Source organism: Hermetia illucens, chromosome 4, assembly GCF_905115235.1.
Source record: "Hermetia illucens chromosome 4, iHerIll2.2.curated.20191125, whole genome shotgun sequence".
Classification (NCBI taxonomy): Eukaryota; Metazoa; Arthropoda; class Insecta; order Diptera; family Stratiomyidae; genus Hermetia; species Hermetia illucens.
In genome coordinates this window covers 169,311,945-169,330,915 of record NC_051852.1, presented here as the reverse complement: position 1 = coordinate 169,330,915, position 18,971 = coordinate 169,311,945, and the positions used below count along the sequence as shown (strand labels likewise).

At 41.6% G+C, this 18,971-nt stretch overlaps 1 protein-coding gene across 2 annotated transcripts in view; it reads right to left on the bottom strand.

Moving 5' to 3' along the window:
• Positions 1-513: 513 nt before the first annotated feature.
• Positions 514-18,971, bottom strand: part of LOC119654786 (endophilin-B1) — a 47,567-nt gene continuing 29,109 nt past the window's right edge. For both annotated transcript variants that reach the window (XM_038060330.1, XM_038060332.1), the window contains 2 exons: positions 1,004-1,154; positions 514-937 (listed from right to left, as the gene is read on the bottom strand). In XM_038060330.1, the coding sequence (XP_037916258.1) occupies positions 818-937; positions 1,004-1,154 (271 nt within the window). In that variant the 3' untranslated portion in view covers positions 514-817. The remainder of the gene's footprint in view (positions 938-1,003; positions 1,155-18,971) is intronic.

The window sequence follows — 18,971 nt, the reverse complement described above, 5'->3', positions numbered from 1 at the left end:
GTTCCGGTCGATGCAGCATGGCCTGGCTGACCAGCACTTCTCCAATTACGACGAACTCAAAAAATGGCTCGATGAGTGAATAGCGACCAAGCCGGCCAATTTTTGGCGCGATGGTATCTATGAATTGCCTGAAAGATGGAAGAAAGTTGTGCCTAGCGATGGGCAGTACTTTGAACAATGAATGTATAAACAATTTTTCACAATAAAGCTTCAAATTTAAAAAAAAAACCGACAGAACTTATTTGTAGGCCTTATATTATTTCTCAATGAGTATTATCGAATATTTGTGATATTTCCATTGTATGTTCGTTGTGATTCTGATGATTCTATTTCTAGAGTTAGCCTTCGGATAGCCGGAATCCGTTTTGCGAATGATTAAATTTCAATAACGGGAATGTTGTGATCGATTTTGGTTGTGTTTTGACTGTGCCCAGGTTTTAGGACTCTTCGTTCTGAGTTCCTTCTTACTTTAGTGTAATTTAACTGTTCATTTGAATTTTTAAAAAGATCGAATTGAGCTTGGCAAGATTTTTAAATTTTTAATATAGCAATTCACAATACTATAAAAATTTCAATGCATTTTGGATTGGGTATGATAAAATCTTAACTAGTGCTTAGTTTCCTTAGCATTTACGTAATACATAACAATTGAGGAACAGTTAGAACTTTCTTATATCGAAAATTTCAGTAAATTTCATAATTATAATACGAATAATATTGTAAGGATGTCCTACAAGATATGGTGTTTTTAATCTCTCGAAACTCATTGTCCATAAGATTTCCGCTATCAGGTTAATCGCATAATCAGTCGGTCTTCTTATTCATTGGCGTCATCTATGATTTCTAGGAACGCTCGTGGCACTAGCCCTTTGAGGAGTCCTTGTTTGCCATACATGTAATCACTGTGTGGAGGTGAACATTCCGCTACCAGTATTATCTAAATATTTTTTTTTTAAACTATAAATCTTTTGCTCTATATTTACTACAATCGAATGGATAATACCTCATTGGCTGTAAGATTCAATTCAGTATGATCCTTGGCATCGTAGGAGCATAAAACTCGGGCTCGTTTCATTTCGTCGTTGCCTGGCACCTTAGGTTGGTTTTGTTCAGGTTCAAGTCCCACTGGGATGTATGGCGTTGGCCCTCCCAAGCTGTGTTAAAATTCAGTTTTTCATTAGGAAATTGTCACATTCCACAAGTGCTTACTTTATCTAATGTGACTTCTATTTACGATAGAATTTTTATTGGAAAAAATATAAAAGTATCTACTAAACAAAAAATAAGGGCTTTCTGTGTGTATCGCTAATAAGTTTTGCCTTCAACGGTGTCACTTCATTTCAGAACATTCATTAAATAAATCGTGGCCGTACAAAATTAATCCTCAAGGTCCAATTTTCCTAGAAATGAGTATCAAGTTACATGGAGACCTCTTAGAGGATCTTCAGTAGGTGTACTGGTCTGTGTGTGTGTATGGTGGAGGAGAAGCTACAGCTTCTGAGCACTCAGGCCGTGTTGGCCCATTGTACTCGCCTCCCCCGTCTAACGGAATATTCTGGATTCGTTAACGTATCGCAGGATTTTCGTTAGTGGATGTGATGTTACCCGTCGCAATTGGAGGACATCGGCACCAAAGATCTGATGCCTGATGCGTCTATAGGCGGGGCATTCACATAGGAAATGTTCCGTGGATTCCGCTTCCTCATTACAGGAGGGACACGTATCATCTTCGGTAATTCCTATTCTGAACATATGCCCAGCTAGTGAATTATGGCCTGTCAGAATGCCCACAATACACCTGCAAGTCCTCCTGCTTTTCGACAGGATAAACTTTGCGGTACGTATGTTCGGTTCTGGCAGGAAAAGTTTGGTGTGTCGAGCAGCATTTAGGCTCTGCCACCTGTTATTATGGGAAACTTGTTCCCAATTTTTGAGAATAGATTTAGCCAATGCTACTGATACTCCAATTGCTGGCTCCAGTCCCGGCATAGGGGAGATTGACCCCTCTTTCGCTAAAGCGTCCGAGATTTCATTTCCCTCTATGCCACAGTGACCAGGTACCCAGAGTAGTTCCACCGTATTGAATCTAGACATAGAGTTCAAACGGTTTCTGCATTCCTGAACGATTTTCGAGGTGATCAAAGGACTGCTCAATGCCCTCAGTGTAGCTTGAATGTCACTGCAGATTGCGATGCGCCTGCCCTTCAACCGCTCGTCAATCACCCAGTTTGCCACCCTTAGGATCGCATAAACTTCGGCTTGAAAAACCGTTGCATGTTGTCCCAAAGGAAAATCCCACTTCTCGTTTTTATTCGAGAGGTAGACTCCGGCTCCAGAACCCTCTTCTGTTTTTAAGCCATCGGTGTAGACGACTTCCGTATATCCCGCCACGCATTCCTCTGGGTCTTCCCAGTCCTCTCTACGCTTCAGGGTAACTTCATATCTTCTATCAAACAGATGTATGGGGACACGAGAATCGGAAGACATTGTAAGAACTGGATTCAGTCCTCCCAGTAACTCTTCCAATGCTCTGTGCCCCCCACATCCGTTGCTTTCCCATAGATCTAATCGAATTAGCCTATGAATAAATACATCCAGTGGCTGCAAATTGAGTAGTGCATTCAGAGCTGCGCCGGATGTCGTGCTCATGGCACCAGTGATACCCAGACAAACAGTTCTTTGCAGTACGGCTAGTCTACGGTGAAAACCTTTTTGTCTCACCTTAACCCACCACACTACGGATGCATATACGAACATCGGCCTAATGATGGCAACGTATATCCACATTACCACATGAGGCCTGAGTCCCCATGTCGAGGCAAAGGTCCGTCTGCACAGCCCGTAAGCTGTGAGAGCTCGTTTCATCTTTACCTCTACATGTTTGTTCCAAAGAAGTTTTTTATCTAGAGTGACCCCCAGATATTTCACTTCTTCGGAGAGTTGAAGGGTAGTACCCCTCATCTCAGGGAGACAAAGTCCATCCAGTTTTCTCCTTTTTGTGAATAAAACCATTGTGGTTTTATTTGGATTAACTGACAAACCATGTCTAAGGCCCCAGCTGTCTATCAAATCAACGACACGTTGTATATTCCTACACACCATTCCAAGATCCCGATCAACAGCAAGTACAGCCACGTCATCAGCATAAGCTTGAGCGTATATTGGCAAATTTTGCAGTTCGAATAGCAGTGAGTCGATCAGCATACTCCACAGAAGCGACGAAAGCACACCTCCTTGGGGGCAGCCCTTCGTTGCTTCCGTAGTCAGGTAGCGATCGACCCCTACCTCAGCGCACAGTAATCTTTGCGTTAGCATAGCATGGATCCACTTAATTAAAGCATCATCAACACCATGAGCTCTGGCGGCATCACAAAGTTTTTGATAAGGCGCACAGTCAAAAGCCCCTTCAATGTCCACGAACACCCCCATCGCGTACTCACCATTCAAAGTTGCATCCTCTATCTTTGTGACCAAACAATGAAGAGCAGACTCACAGGACTTTCCACGTTGGTAAGCATGTTGGTTTTCACTAAGTGGGTTTGACCTAAGTGCGTTTCCACGAATGTGACGCTCCACCAGTCTCTCCAAACCTTTCAGCAAAAATGAAGTCAAGCTGATCCGTCTGAAGTTCTTTGGATTAGAATAGTCATCTTTCCCAGGTTTCGGTATGAAAACTACCTTAACCTGTTGCCAAGAAGAAGGCACGTAGCCCAGAGCAAGACATCTTCGAAAAATATTTCTTAGAGGTCGCTCTAAATGCTCCATACCCTCCTTTAGCATTGCCGGATAGATGCCATCCATGCCAGGTGTTTTGAAATGTTCAAAGGACAGTATGGCCGCTCTCACCTTTTCATGGGTAACAACCGCTTTCGCAGTGTTCCAGTTCCCCTTGCAAGGCTTGCGTGTTGAAGGGGTTGCAAGAATCGTCAACTCTCCCCCTACCATTTCTCTCACCCGTTCTCCCGGGTGGTGTACTTCCAGGAGGGTCTGTACTGAGTGCAGTCTGGAGCTCGTGAAAGTACCGTCGGGTTTTCTAAGAGAATCCAACTTGGCCGACTCATCCCTTTTGAGGACTCTGCACAGCCTTGAAGTCTCCCTTTCGCCTTCCACCTCCTCACAGTACGCTCTAAAGGAGTCTCGTTTCGAGCACCTCACGAGCCTCTTATATTCACGTTGTGAGTTCCTGAAATTTAACCAGTCTTCGTTCTTGTTACTTTTGCAAGCACGATTTAGAAGTCGCCTGGTTGATTTCCTGAGTTTTTGCAGTTCTCGGTTCCACCAGGGAATCGTTTTACCGCTTTGGCCTCGGGAAATAGGACAAGCCTCTTCATAGCACTCTAAAAGTGTGCCGTTCAGAGTTTTCAATTCATCTTCTAGCACCAAAGGAGTCCTTAGTCGCCTAGGGAACTGTACTTTATTGCCAAGAAGTTCATTGAACTTTGCCTAATCCGTTTTCTTAGGGTTCCGTCTTTGTACTGCAGACTGTTCGCCCGCAATAGTCAGATTGAATTCTAGATATCGGTGATCTGACAGTGAGACCTCGTCTAGCACTCGCCAGTGTGTAATCAACTGTAACAATTTTGAGGTACAGATCGTTAAGTCAATAACTTCGCTTCTTCTCGGTCCCACGAACGTAGGGGCGCACCCTATGTTTGCAGTCATAAGACCAGCTGAAGTGATGAAATCAAATAGCTTCCCCTCTCTTGGATTGCATTTGCTACTGCCCCAACAAATATGAAAAGAATAGTTTACTTATTCTGAATTTTGGCTAATCATTGGTATGAGTAGTCAGAGGCAAAGGATCCTGAAAATATATTTTGACAGTAAAAGAGGCTTCATGCCTATTTCATTGGAGGATTTGGCAAGTAGGGAACTCGATGATCAAAGCTCTGGATCTGTTGACGATTTCTCTCACCAAGATTATCGGCGGCGGTCAAAGGGTAGTATAGGTCCCAGGGCGAAACGGGAATTGGTACCCACGATGGAGCGCAAAACCTGGGAAACGCCTGATAGACTAACACCAAGAGCACAGCTACCAAACTCTATCTCCACCTTAACATAGTGATAGCTGGAAGTTCTTCATTAATGAAAAACTGCAGACGGAGAGGGATGAAGGTGAGTCTCTCGTGCCGAGAAACGGGACAAATTGTACCAACTGGCTCTCCAGGTTGGAGGTTGGATAGGGCTCACAACTTCATACGGAAAACAGACGTTATTAGACCACAAAAGGAGCCTCGGACTGGACTGATGACACAATAACGAACTCGACAATGTAAACGAAATAACGATTTGTGGATTTTCGCATAGAACGTGCGCTCCCTGTACAGAGAAGGAGCTGCAAAGCAGCCCAATATAGGGCTGGAGAAGAGCCACTGCACCATATATTATAACAGCCATCCAGTAAACCATGTACTCGGAGTAGGTTTATAGTTAGCGAATAAATGAAACCTGCTGTTATTGGCTTTGAAAACATAAGCGAACGGTTATGCATTCTGCGTTTGCGAGCGAAATTTAGAAATATATAAACCTCATTAACGTTCACGTCCTACAGTGAAGACAGCAGGCAGACTGGGAGAAGGATACCTTCGACGAAGCAGTAGAACAACCCCTTGAAGCTTGTCCCAAGGAAGAGCCCGTATTCAGGATACACGTTGACTCCCAAAGCGTAGATAAGCATACCAATGATAACGGGCTGCGGATTATTCAATTAGGAGTGTCTCACGAAATGGTTGTCGGAAGTACCCAGTTTGCGCGGAAAGCGGTCCACAAACATAAATGGGTCTCTCCAGAAGCGACCATTTTCAACCAAATTGACCACGTGTTTGAACGCCGCCAACTCTCAGTTTTGATGAATGTCAGAGCATATGGCAAGGTGTTCCGGGCTCGAATAATAACACCGCCTACAATCCCCTCTTACAACCAGATGAGAGTTAACACCGAAGCCATCCACAGCACAGCCCTCCGCACCATTTATAAGGGGCAAATATATACCGCAATAACCGCAGTTAACAGAGATCCTGAAGATGAAGCATCAATAAAGGATCTTCACAATCACCTGAAGAACGTTATCATAAATACGGCCCCAAACATACTTGGCCCCAGTCACAAAAAGAGTCGGAACAGCTGGTTTGGCGATGAATGTAAGCTAGCAATAGAAACGGAAGAATACTAAATACCGGGTAATGCTGATCCTCAAAGAACGCGGGCACGCGTAGAGACGTATCACGAACTCCGTCGAGCGGAGAAGCGACTTCATAGACGAAAAATGGAAGAATGGGAGGGCCAACAGATCTGTGAATTTGAAAAGTGTAGGGAGCAACCGCACCAGGCACGGAAGTTCTACCAACAAGCCTCATACACCTCGATGCCTCGACAGAATGGGCATATTGGATGGGTTGAGTATTTTGATGAACTGCTCAACAATCAAAACATCGACGAGTTGGCGGTCCCGCCCACTGAAGACGACGGACAAATACTGCCATCACCAAGTATAGAAGAAACTGTCCGTGCAATTCATTGGCTTGAAAATCGTAAGTCGCTAGAAGCCGATGGAATTACAGTCGAACTGGTTAAATATGGAGGCGACCAATTACACAAAGCGGTTCATCAACTCATGCTCAAAGTGTGGGACACCGAATCAATGCCTGATGACTGGCAATGAGGCATTATCTGGCCCATACATAAAAAGGAGAATATTACACTGTACAACAATTATGGAGGTATCACGTTGCTGAGCACTATCTATAAGATAATCTCCGCTAATTTGCTAGATTGGGTAGCCCCATACGCCCAGAACATCATTGATCCATACCAAAGAGGCTTCGCCCCAGGCAAATCAGATCATATTTTCTCTTGGAATATGGACATCAGTTTCACCATCTATTCATCGAAAGCCGCCTATGATAGCATAGCCAGGGTAAAACTGTACACGACCATGGGAGAATTCGGTATCCCGACGAAATTGATAAGACTTGGGTTCTTAGCAAAAAAAATTGCGTACTCTTGGCCGCGTTCGAGAGAAGAAACCTCCGAAGAATTTTTGGCCCCCTACATGAAGATGGACGATTCCGTAGCCTATATAACGACGAAATCTATTAGCGATACCATGACCGTCGGGTTGTGGATAAAATCTGGCTCGACAGGTTACGGTGGACGGGTCACTTAATCCGTATGGATGAGGATGATCCAGCCCGGAAAGTATATAACGGTAATATCTATGGTAGAAAAAGAAGACGAGGCAGAGATGGAGCGATGGCATAGGTCAGGCCAGACAGCTTGTAGGGATATCGAATTGGTGGACCGCGGCGCAAAACCGGGATGTCTGGAGTTCCTTATTAAGGCAGGCCTAGACCGGATACCGGTTGTTGCGCCGTTGACGGTGATGGCTTACAACATGTTTACACCAAGGCATCCAATGTTAGCATGGCTTTGGCAAGGATGATGAAAAATGCTGGGGGTCCGTGATGCACTCGTAGATTGGTTATAGCTAGTGTGGTGAGCTCTATACTGCTCTACCCAGCGCCAATTTGGTCAACTGCATTGCATACCACATGAAATGCTCAAAAGATGAGCGCGGCTTATAAAAAGACTGCCCTAAGGGTATACTGTGGTTATAGAACCATCTTGGACGATATATGCAATAGCCAGAATGATGCCGAATGACATTTTGGCCGATAAGATGGCATGTATCTATGATCGACTTCATTCTTCCTCTGATTAGCACGTGAAAAAAGCCGAAAGGGACGAATCGTTAAACAAGTAGCAACAACGGTGAGAACGGGCGGAAAAAAGTCGATGGACTCGCAGACTGATTACCAGCACCAAAGTGGACGCAGAGAACGCATGATGAGGTAAACTATAATCTCACGGGACATGGTGGTTACCGTAAATACCTCTATAGATTTAAACTGGACAGCTCACCCAACTGTCTCAGCTGTGATGGTGCTCTGGAGGACCGGGAGCATGTTTTCTCTTTTTATTCCATTGTCCTAGATTTGCAGAGGAAAGGAAGAGTCTTGAGGAGACATCGGGAGGAATAGAGCAACGGAAAATATAATTCGGAAAATGTTTGCGTGCCAGAAGAACTGATGACACGACATGGAAGGGCGGATTCAGTGCAGGTTGAGAGAGACAGAGGAGGTGAGATATGCGCGAATTTGAATGCAATCGATGAGCGAAGAGAGAGGCTAGAGACCGGTCCACCCAGTAACGAAATACTTTGTGGTGGTTCCATGGAGAAGAGGACAGAAGTTAGGGGGATGGTGTTAGAGGGTAAAAATCCTACACGCTGGCACATGTGTACTAGTGCCTTTGGAAGATTTCCACTTCCGGACAAACGGACAGACATTGAACCGATTTTAATAAGGTTTTGTTTTACAAAAACAGAACGAAAAATCAAAATAAAGAGTATGGCCGAAGATTAGAAGCTTTCAATTCGGAAGAGACAATCCTATGTCAGCAAGGAGCGATTCCCGAACAACTCCATCCATGGTACCAATCGTTACTCAGTTCCATCATCATAAAAGACCTTGTTTTAGTAATGCAAATGAAGGAGAACGCGAAGATTGATGCTTAAATCTGCGGTTTTATCATTTTCTTTTTCGCTATTTAGATTCTTCTCTTCTCCATCACTGAATTTTAATTTAAGGGGAGAGTACAGTGTAGAGGGTAAAAAATGGATTTCTTTGGTCATTTCTCCCGAACAAAACACGGGCACTCTGAACACTGAATCGCTACAGTCATTTGTTTGCAAGCGCGCGTCTGCTTTGATATTTCTGTTTGTCGACTGGTCTGATGCGGTTCGGCTGGCGCACACTGGCTTTCCTTAAGAAGGAGAGCTAAGGACGGGAACTTTCCTTCATTGTGAATAATAAAAATGTCCAAAGGTTGTTCGATTGATCGTTGTGAAAGGGACTAAAACAAACAACCAAAGTCCTGGACGCTCCAAAAAAGAAAATTCTACAGGAATCAACATTCTAAGGACGACGAAGAGGAAACTAACCAAGCTCAAACTTCAACGTCTGCAAGAAAACTTCGTACAGGCAACGAATTTGTTCTTTCCACATCACAGAACTTTCTGTATGTCATTTTGGAGTCCTTGTCTGTGTTTAATGTTCTTTTCGAAACAGTTAGTTTTGGAAAGTGTCATGAAAAAGTCCAGTTCGTGATCTCTCAACAACGTGGACTAGGATTTAAAATAAACCTTCAGTGCAGTTTAGGAAAGTGCAAATCTGTTGAGATACCATCTTGTCCCTTTGTAAAGAATGGTTATGAGGTCAACCTAAGACTATGTTTTGCTACGAGGTTGCTTGGAATAGGTTATGCTGGTGTTACTTTGTTTTGTGGAATTATGGACATGCACATGCCAGTCGCTAAAAGTTACTTTTATGAGCTAACTAAGAAGATACGAGAAGCTTCTGGTGTAGTTGCAGATTATTGTATGAACAAAGCTGCTACAGAGGAAAAGGAGAAAACTGTACTCAGGTTATAAACTAGGAGACATCTGGACTACCCAGCTGATGGTGACACAAAAGATCATAAAGCAATCTATGAGGTTAAACCGTATGGAGAAGAGCATCCTGTTAAAAAAAAGAATGTGTTAACCATATTAGCAAAAGGATGGGCTCGAGAGTTAGGAACTTACCAAAGCTTTACCCTTTTTTGAAAGGGAAAGGCAAATTGACTGGAGCGCAGATAGACAATTTGTCCAAATATTATGGAAATGCAATTAGAAGCAACCATTTTGAGGCAGAAGAAATAAGGAAGGTCATAATGGCCACCTATTACCACCGTGCCTCAAGTAACAATGACCCTCAGCACTTTTACTGCCCGCAAGGTGAAACCTCATGGTCTGGCTGGCAGCGGGCTATGGCAAAAAATGAAGAATACAAGCACCAAAATGTGCTTCCCTATGAAGTTATAGCTGCAATGGAACCAACCTATAAGGACCTAACAAGAGAAGAGTTGCTGACAAGATGTGTAGGAGCCTCTAATCAAAATGCAAATAAAAGTTTCAACAGCATGATTTGACAAATTGCACCAAAGACACTGTTCAATGGCAAAGTGGTAGTTGAAACTGTTTATAATATTGCTGTTTTCCTGTTCAATGAAGGGCACTTCACTTTCATGAAGATCATGGAAGAGTTAGGTGTGACTTACAGGAAGCCAATGTTTCAGTGCAATGGAAAAGAAAAATACAGAAAGGATTGCAAAAGCCCAATCAGTAGCTGCAACAAAAGAAGCGAGGATCTCCCTTAGCCAGGAGGAAGCCATCGAGGAGGATGGAGTACTGCACGCCCTGAGAATTGATTCAGACTAGTAAGAATCGTTTTATTCAAGTTTTCATAAAGTTTTCTCTCTTTTTTTAAATCGATTTTTCTCAAAATGCCGTTTAAAATTATTAAAATCGGTTTACTGTCTGTCTGTTTGTCCGTCTGTCTGTCGGTCACACGCATTTTTCTCGGAGACTGTAGCAGCGATTGACACCAAATTTGGTGGAAAGGTGGGAACTGTGAATGCTCACGCATACAAGTTACATCCTTTTACGATTTACGTCGAATTTGAGGGGGGTGTAAAAATTTTTTTCATCAAATATAGTCATGTGGGGTATCAAATGAAAGGTATCGGTTAGTACTTTCCAAAGCTGGGCTTAGTTTTGACATTTGATGGAAAGGCGGGGAGTTCGGCAGGTCGCGGCCATTCTCAGAAACTGCCAAACCGAAAAACCTGAAAAAAATCAAGATGCTGCCACTGTATGGTGGTTAGACTCTGAAATACCTTCCATACCGATATCCCTTCAAATTAAGTTAATAATAGTATATTACTATAATTTTCAGTATTTGGCTGCAGAACTTCCCTTAAGTTCATCCTAGCACCACGAAATTTTGCAGTGATATAGACTTTAATATAGAGCGTGATCCTAGGCTTATAATAGGTCAAAGTTGTTGCTTCTTTGCAAATTCAAGACCATAAATGTCAACATCACCCGAAAGTGGACACTATCACATAATATATGCATATATTACGTGCTACGTCCTAAGAAATACACAAAACCTTTCGTACCTGAAATGTCCAGCTTCCGGTTCCCGGACTAGTTTAAGGTTTTGTTTGCAAAACAAAACCTTATTAAAATCGGACCAATGCCTGTCTGTCACATGCACTTTCCTCTGAAACGGCTATACCGATTGACGCGAAATTTAAATTTTTTACGAAGTTGGGAACTTTGAACGCTCAGACATGCAGTGAATGACATCTTTCTACGTTGAGATTAAGGAGGTGTCCCCATACATGCAAAAGGGGGGTGTCAATTTTTTTTCACCGAATATAGCCATATTGGGTATCAAATGAAAGGCCTTGATTAGTACTTTTCGATGCCGGTTTTAGTTTTAACATTCGTTGAAAAGGTGGAGATTGGAAGGGGTCGAAAGTGATGGTTTCTTTAGCGGATCCATTCTTAGAAATTACCCAACCGAAAAATCTGAAAAAAAAAATCCTATACGGTGCTCAGACCTCGAAATGCTCTTCATATCGATATCTGCTCAAATAAAGTTAATAATGGTATTGGGTCTATAACTTAATTCGTGCCGCTTGCTAAGAGATGGCGTAACTTGATTGTTATTCCATCGTTCCAATATTCAGAACATGCATTAGAAAGCAACTGTCATTGGGCGTCTTTTTCAGTATATGTCATTCATTTGAAGTGTAAACAATAATAATAATAATTTTTTTTTGCACTCAAATATGTCGAACTTTGTGCCTGGAAAAGTGTTTTTGACGGGGAGTTCTTCTTCATTACTTTAATATGAAGAAAACTGCTGCCGAAAGTCATTGTATTTTGGTAGAAGTTTATAGTGAACATGCTTTAGTTGAGCGAACGCGCCGAAAGTGATTTGCACAATTTGAAAGTGGTGATTTTGGGGGGGGGGGGGGGGGGGGGGGGATTTGGAAAACGAAGAATATCCTGGGCAGCGAAAAAAGTTTGAAGATGAAGAATTGGAAGCATTAGATTGTTGCTAAACACAAGAAGAGCTCGCAGGATCTTTGGGAGCCATTTCAAAACGTTTGAAAGCAGCCGGATACATTCAAAGGCAACGGAATTGGGTGCAACATGAACTGAAGCCGAGAGACGTTGAAAGACAATTTTACATGTCCGAAATGCTGCTGGAACGCCACAAAAGAAAGTCATTTTTGCATCGGATTGTTACTGGTGATGGCGCATAGAAGAAACAAACGAAGCCTTTCATACCTGAAGCGCTGAGCTTCCGGTTTCCCGACTTGTTTTAAATTGAAGCCAAAGATGTGGCCAATAATTCTATTTAAACAATAAATACCTAATTTGCCAATTTTAGATTTGATTTACTTCCGAAAATAGACTCATTTAGACCCTTCTACACGGTACTCCCCCTTTAATTAATAACAAGTCGGGAAACCGGAAGCTTGACGCTTCAGGTATAAAAGGTTTTATGTTTCCCTATGTGAGGAGCATAACGTAGTTCTCCATTGGCTTATAGCATTGACCCGAGATATTGAAATCGTTCAGTTCTGGGCAGGTTACTGCCATTGCCAGAACTGAGCGATTTAAGTATCTCGAAGGGCAGGTTACTGCCATTGCCAGAACTCAGCGATTTAAATATCTCGAGTCAACGCTATCAGCCAATGGAGAACTGCGTAACGAAATTGTTTCACGCATTAATGCAACCTGGATGAAGTGGCATTCTCCAACTGGTGTTCTTTGTGATCGACGTATCAGCGCACGTCCCAAATCTAAAATTTACTGCAATGTCGTCCGTCTGCCACTCTCTATAGTTCTGAGTGTTGGCCGACTATAAAGGAGAATGAACGGCGTCTTGTGGTAATGGGGACGAAGATGTTGCATTGCACTGGTGGCGTGACACGTTTTGATTACGTCTGAAATGAGAATATCCGCGATCGATATGGGTTTGCATCGATCGTGGGAAAACTGCAAGAGAGGCGTTTTCGAGGGTGTGGTCACGTAATTCACGCTAACGAGAATTCAACAACCAGCATTGATCAGAACATCGAAAGCAATGGTAAGCAACCAAAAAGCCGACCAAAACAATGGTGGCTTGATACGCTGGATGGGGATTTAAAGGTCTCGCGATTACATCCTGATGAGGTATTTGATAAAATAAAATGACGAAACCGATCATCACGAGCCGACCCCGCTTGTGAACTGAAGGCTAAAGAAAAAGAAAAAGATGTGAGGAGCGACGAGTGCACGACAGCTCCGTGTAATATAGCTAAAAATTCCATTGCCCTCTATTTTCTAGAAAGCGATTTAAATAAATCAGTTGATGGAAAGCCCTGTGTTGATAATGGTCAACCTCATACGCTTCACGCTCTGAGTTTAATATTATTAGCGAATGAAAACAATTTAACCAACATCAAATATAACAAGTCGGAAAACCGGAAGCTAGACGCTTCAGGTATGAAAGGTTTTGTGTATTTCTTTTATAAAGAGAGTGAGTGAGTGTGTATTTGTCCCATTAGCATGTAGCACGTAAAATATGCATATATTACGTGAAAATAGCCACTTTCAAGTGATATTGACATTCATAGTCTTGAATTTGCAGAGGAGCGACAGTTTTGGCCTAGTATAACTTTGTTAGTAATGGCGCGATTTTCACCAAATTTAGCAGGATCATGATCTATACTGTAGCCTACATTGCTGCACAATTTTGTGATTCTAGGGTGAACTTAAGGGGGGTTTTCCTGTCAATTACTAAAAATTATTTTAATATACTATTATTAACTTTATTTGAACAGGTATCGATATGAAGGGTATTTCGGAGCCCAGGCACCTTATAGTGGCAGCCCCCTGATTTTTTCCAGATTTTTCGGTTGGGTAGTTCCTGAGAATGGGTTCGCTGAAAAAATGACCACTTTCAACCCCCCGCACTCCCCACCTTTTCAGCAAAAGTCAAAACTAATACCGGCTTCCAAAAATACTAACCGAGACCTTTAATTTGATACCCCACATGACTATATTTGATGAAAAAAAAATTTACACCCCCCCTTTGCATCTATGGGGACCACCCCTTAAATTCATCGTAAAAGGATGTAACTCACTATATGCGTGAGCGTTCACAGTTCCCACCTTTCCACCAAATTTGGTCTCAATCGCTATAACCGTCTCCGAGAAAAATGCGTGTGACGGACAGACAGACAGACAGACGGACAGACAGACAGACAGTAAACCGATTTTAATAAGGTTTTGTGCTTACACAAAACCTTAAAAAGGGCTAGGGAGAATTAGATTCTTCTTGAATGAAATTTTAATATTTCACTGGAATTTCAATTATTCTCGTTAATTATGACGTCAGCATCTTATTTGTATGGCTTAGGATGCTGTTAATTAGCACGAAATTGATAAGTTTGAACTGCTATAACTTTCCCACTAATAGTTGGATTTTCATGAAACCTGGCATGTGTATGCACGAGGCTGTCCTCTATGTCGATACAAAATTTAGTACACTTACGATGAACTTAACGGGAGTTTTTTAGTCTATTTCTAAAAGTTGATAATATACTATTAGTAAATTTTTTGAGCAGATACCGGAATGGGACATCTCTCGAAGATTAGATTTTACACAAAGCCTTAAAAAGAGCTGCAGATAAATAGATTCTTCTTAAATGTGACTTTAATATTCCACGCGAATGTCAATTTTTCCGGGTAATTATGACGTCAGCATCTGATTTGCATGGCTTTGGAAGCAGTAAACTCGCGCGAAATTGCTAAGTTTGAACTGCTATCACTTTGGCGTTAATTGCCTGATTTCCATGAAATTTAGTACATATACATGAAATATTGTCCCCTATGCTGGTACAAAATTCGGAAGCCCTAGGATGAATTTAAGGGGGGTTTTTCAGTAAATTTCTAAAAAGTAGTAATATACTATTAGTGAGTTTATTTGAGCAGATATCGGAATGGGACATATTTTGAGGCCTAGATTTCATCTAGGCGCACCGCCTTGATTTTTTTCGGATTTTTAGGTTGGGTAGTTTCCGAAAATGAGTCCTGTCTCACTTCAAATGCGTACATTTTGACTCCTTACTCACGCACTTTGCAATTTATGCCAAAACTAATATCAGTTTCGGAAAGTACAAATCGAGACCTTTCATTTGATACTGAAGTACTAATCGAGCCCTTTGATTTGATACCTCACATGACCATATTCTGTGAAAAAAAAATTGTAGCCCCGCATATATAGGACCCCCTTTAGGGGGAGGGGGCTGTAACGTTTTCAAACTTTGTTTGCATTCTTTTATATGATTTTTTTAATGGAGAACCCTGCGAGAATATTATGTGAAAACTTAAGACAATCCGAAGCTATTGAGGAAAGAGAGCTGCAGGAGCTTAAGCAACCATGTCTCACACGTTACTCAGCGCGGACTTCTGATTTGAATGGCAAGACGCTTCAGATGCTAATGCATTGCATTCGTTCAAACACACGTATAGTGCTCCCAAGGATGTTTGGGTGCCATCAACCCTGTCTATGAAGAAATTTTTAAAATTTTTTAATATTTTTTTATTTTGCAATATTAAATTATTCGACATTTTTCCCCAATAATAGCGTTTTCAGTTTCAAAGTGTTTCCAAAAAGCAAAAGATTGAAATTTCGAAAAACCCTCCCAGCGTTCCTAAGGAAAGCGACCATCTAATGAAAGAAGTTTTTTTTTATTGCAGAGGATCCGAGTTATGGGGGAGACACCAATTCCACTTTTTTTGAGGACACTTCCGAATAATTGCTCCATTGCCTTATTTTTTAATATTTTTTCATGCAAATTTTACGCATACCCTTAATGTACCATTGGTTTTAATAAATAGATTTTAAGTGTGTTGTCAAACAATTCACAAAATGGTATCTCTTTTGCACGAATTGACGTTACCTCCCCCTTAACTTCAACGGAATATGGCGCCATCTGCTGTATAATTCCGATTCCGTATAAATCAGGGATGACAGACAGACAAGGCAAACAAAAAGACGAACAAGACCGGAAGTCTGCGTGCGAATCCATGCAGAGATAATTATTAACTTTGGAAACATCAGTAGAATTTAAAGAGTCCAGAAAAGGGATCCTATGTTCGTGCTGAAAAGATCTAGCGAGGGCAAAACTGATACTTTCCGCAACTAAGATAACAGGTACTTCAAATACCACATGTTTGGATACGATCGATTCAGAAGGGATAAGAAGAAAGGTCATGTCGTCAAGAAATATCCAAATGCATATTGTGTGAAGGAAAGGAGAGACGAGATATTCGCTTTAGTGAAAAAATGGCAAATATTTGGAATTTAGAGAAGCATTAACTGCAAACAAAACATAAAATTAAATCAAATAAACCTGAATTATTGCATTTCCCTGCTGAAGACTCAAGTACTTGAGGAAAAGTGAATTAGCCTACCTTTGATCGATTCACTACTGAACAAGACAAGCTAGAGAGGGTAATCTATAATAGTTTACCTTTCAAATCAAAAGCATGGCTTCCATAAAGCGATATCACTGATGTCATCAAATCGTTACTTGCTTGGACGAAAAGGCAATCCATGGAAATGGCAGTACCAGTAAATTTTGTGATTTGTGACCTTAGAAATGAGAAGTCGTTTCAATTTGGCCATTTGAAGCATCGCAGCTATTTACGATAGTTACCTACAAGAGCGAAGGCTAGGGAAAACATCTCTAACGACTCTAGCAAGAATAATGCCATGTGAGCCCCATTTTGCTGTATGCAACCCCCTTTTGGAGAACTGCACTGCAGCGGGAGCGTCTCAACTGACGCAGTTTTCGACATCTCGGGGATAATGCCTATTTAAATCTTGGTAAGCGAGATAGCCAACATAGATAACGTGAAACGAAAGAAACAATGACATCAAATAACCCTGGTCAACTTAGAACAATAAAGATAGGGGAGTACAAGTTTGAAATCGTTGAAAATTTCTTCTCTCTTGAATCGAAAATGACAACCTATAATAGCTACGACAACGAAATCTACATATGGTTGTTGAGAGCCCAGTTCGGCTTACAAAAACTGTTCCACTCGAAACGTTACATCATAGGGTCAGAGCTCTTAATGTTCAAGACAGCAATCTTGTCGATCCTGATATATTTCTCGGAAACTCGGGTTTTTAGCGTTCGACAGAAAAAAGAGAATTTTTGACTGCCTACAAGAGGGTGAACGAGTCCGTAGCCTATATAGCGACGAAATCGAAGCATTTGTTGTACATTTTGACTCATTACTCATCCACTTTGCAATTTATGCCAAAACTAATATCAGTTTCGGAAAGTACAAATCGAGACCTTTCATTTGATACCCTACACAACCATCTTCTTTTTCTTCAGCCTTTGTCCCGTTCACAAGCGGGGTCGGCTCGTCGTGATCGGCTTCGCCATTTGGCTCTATCGAATGCCTGATCTGGGTGCAATCTCGAGGCTTTCAAATCCCCATCCAGTGTATCAAGCCACCGTTGTTTAGGTCTGCCTTTTGGTCGTTTACCATCGACATCGATGTTCAGACCAATCTTTGCAAGTGAATTCTCGTTTGCACGAATTGCGTGACCATACCATCGAAGACGCCTCTCTCGCAACTTTTCCACGATCGGTGCAACCCCATAACGATCGCGGATATCCTCATTTCGGATGTGATCTAAACGTGTGAGGCCACTAGTCCAACGTAGCATCTTCGTCTCCATTACCGCGAGACGCCGTTCATTGTCTTTTATGGTCGGCCAACACTCAGAACCATAGAGAGCGATTGGACGGACGACATTGCGGTAAATTTATTTTTTTACCCTACACAACCATATGCGGTGAAAAAAAATTTTGAACCCCCTCTTTGCATGTATGGGGAGCCCCCCTGTTCAGGCTGCAGTAAAAAAAAACCGTCTGCACGCGCATCCGGTGCATGCAAAAAATATTTGCATATCCAAGGTGAATATTTTCCGCATGCACGTATATTTAGCATGTAAGCAATTTGTAATTTTTCTCATAGCAAGTAAGCATTTTTGTACACTTTTTGATATTAGCGCGTAAGCACTTTTGTACCTATTTAAGCGAGAACAATTAATAAAGAATTTAGTGTATTTTCAAGTCCCGAAGAACTAAGCCTTTTATTCTTCTCCAGTGAGGCTGCTGGAGACTTCGAAGATTTGGAAATATACTCTACTGGACTGAACTTGATTCGGTGTTTCACCCAATTAAGAAAAGACAGACTCATTCGGTGTTTCATCCAATGAACATACAGACAGACTTGAAAACGAACTTTACTTGGTTTTGGCTTGAGCAGGTGTTTCACTTGATCAAGAAGAGAGACTCACCCGGTGTATCACCGAGTGGACCTATCAGGATTGAGACACCCCCTTTAAACTCCACCTAAATTTATGCCACTCATTGTATGCGTGGGATTTCATACTTCCCATCTGTCCACCAAATTTTGTTCGGATCGGTTTAGCCGTTTTGGAGAAAAATGCGTGTGACAGACAGACAGACAGACATTGAATCGATTTTAATAAGGTTTTGTTTTACACAAAACCTTAAAATGGTGGAATAACGGTGTTGTTTTATTTCCAATTTTCATTTCATTTCCAAAACTAAAATCAATTTGTCTTGAAACTTTTGTTTTGGGTCTTTCCTTGCAGACCAACGAAATATTTGCTATCAATAGTACTGAAAATTTATTTGTCGTCTGAAACAAAGGTAAGGATTTAAGCAATGCAAATTTAGGAGAGCATTCTACTAAGATAATAATAGTTAGATTACTAAAAGTGTTTCTACTCATAGTATGTGCATGCATGTTCGGTGAATGACATAAAAGATCATGTAAAAGCTTTTAAAATAATTCTTTCTGTTATGCTTAGTGCTATTGTTACCAGGGTTAGCTATCAACAAGTGGCTATCTTTCTTTAGTGTTCAATAAAGTGAACTGAAAAAAAGATAAATCGATGAACCGAGACAGT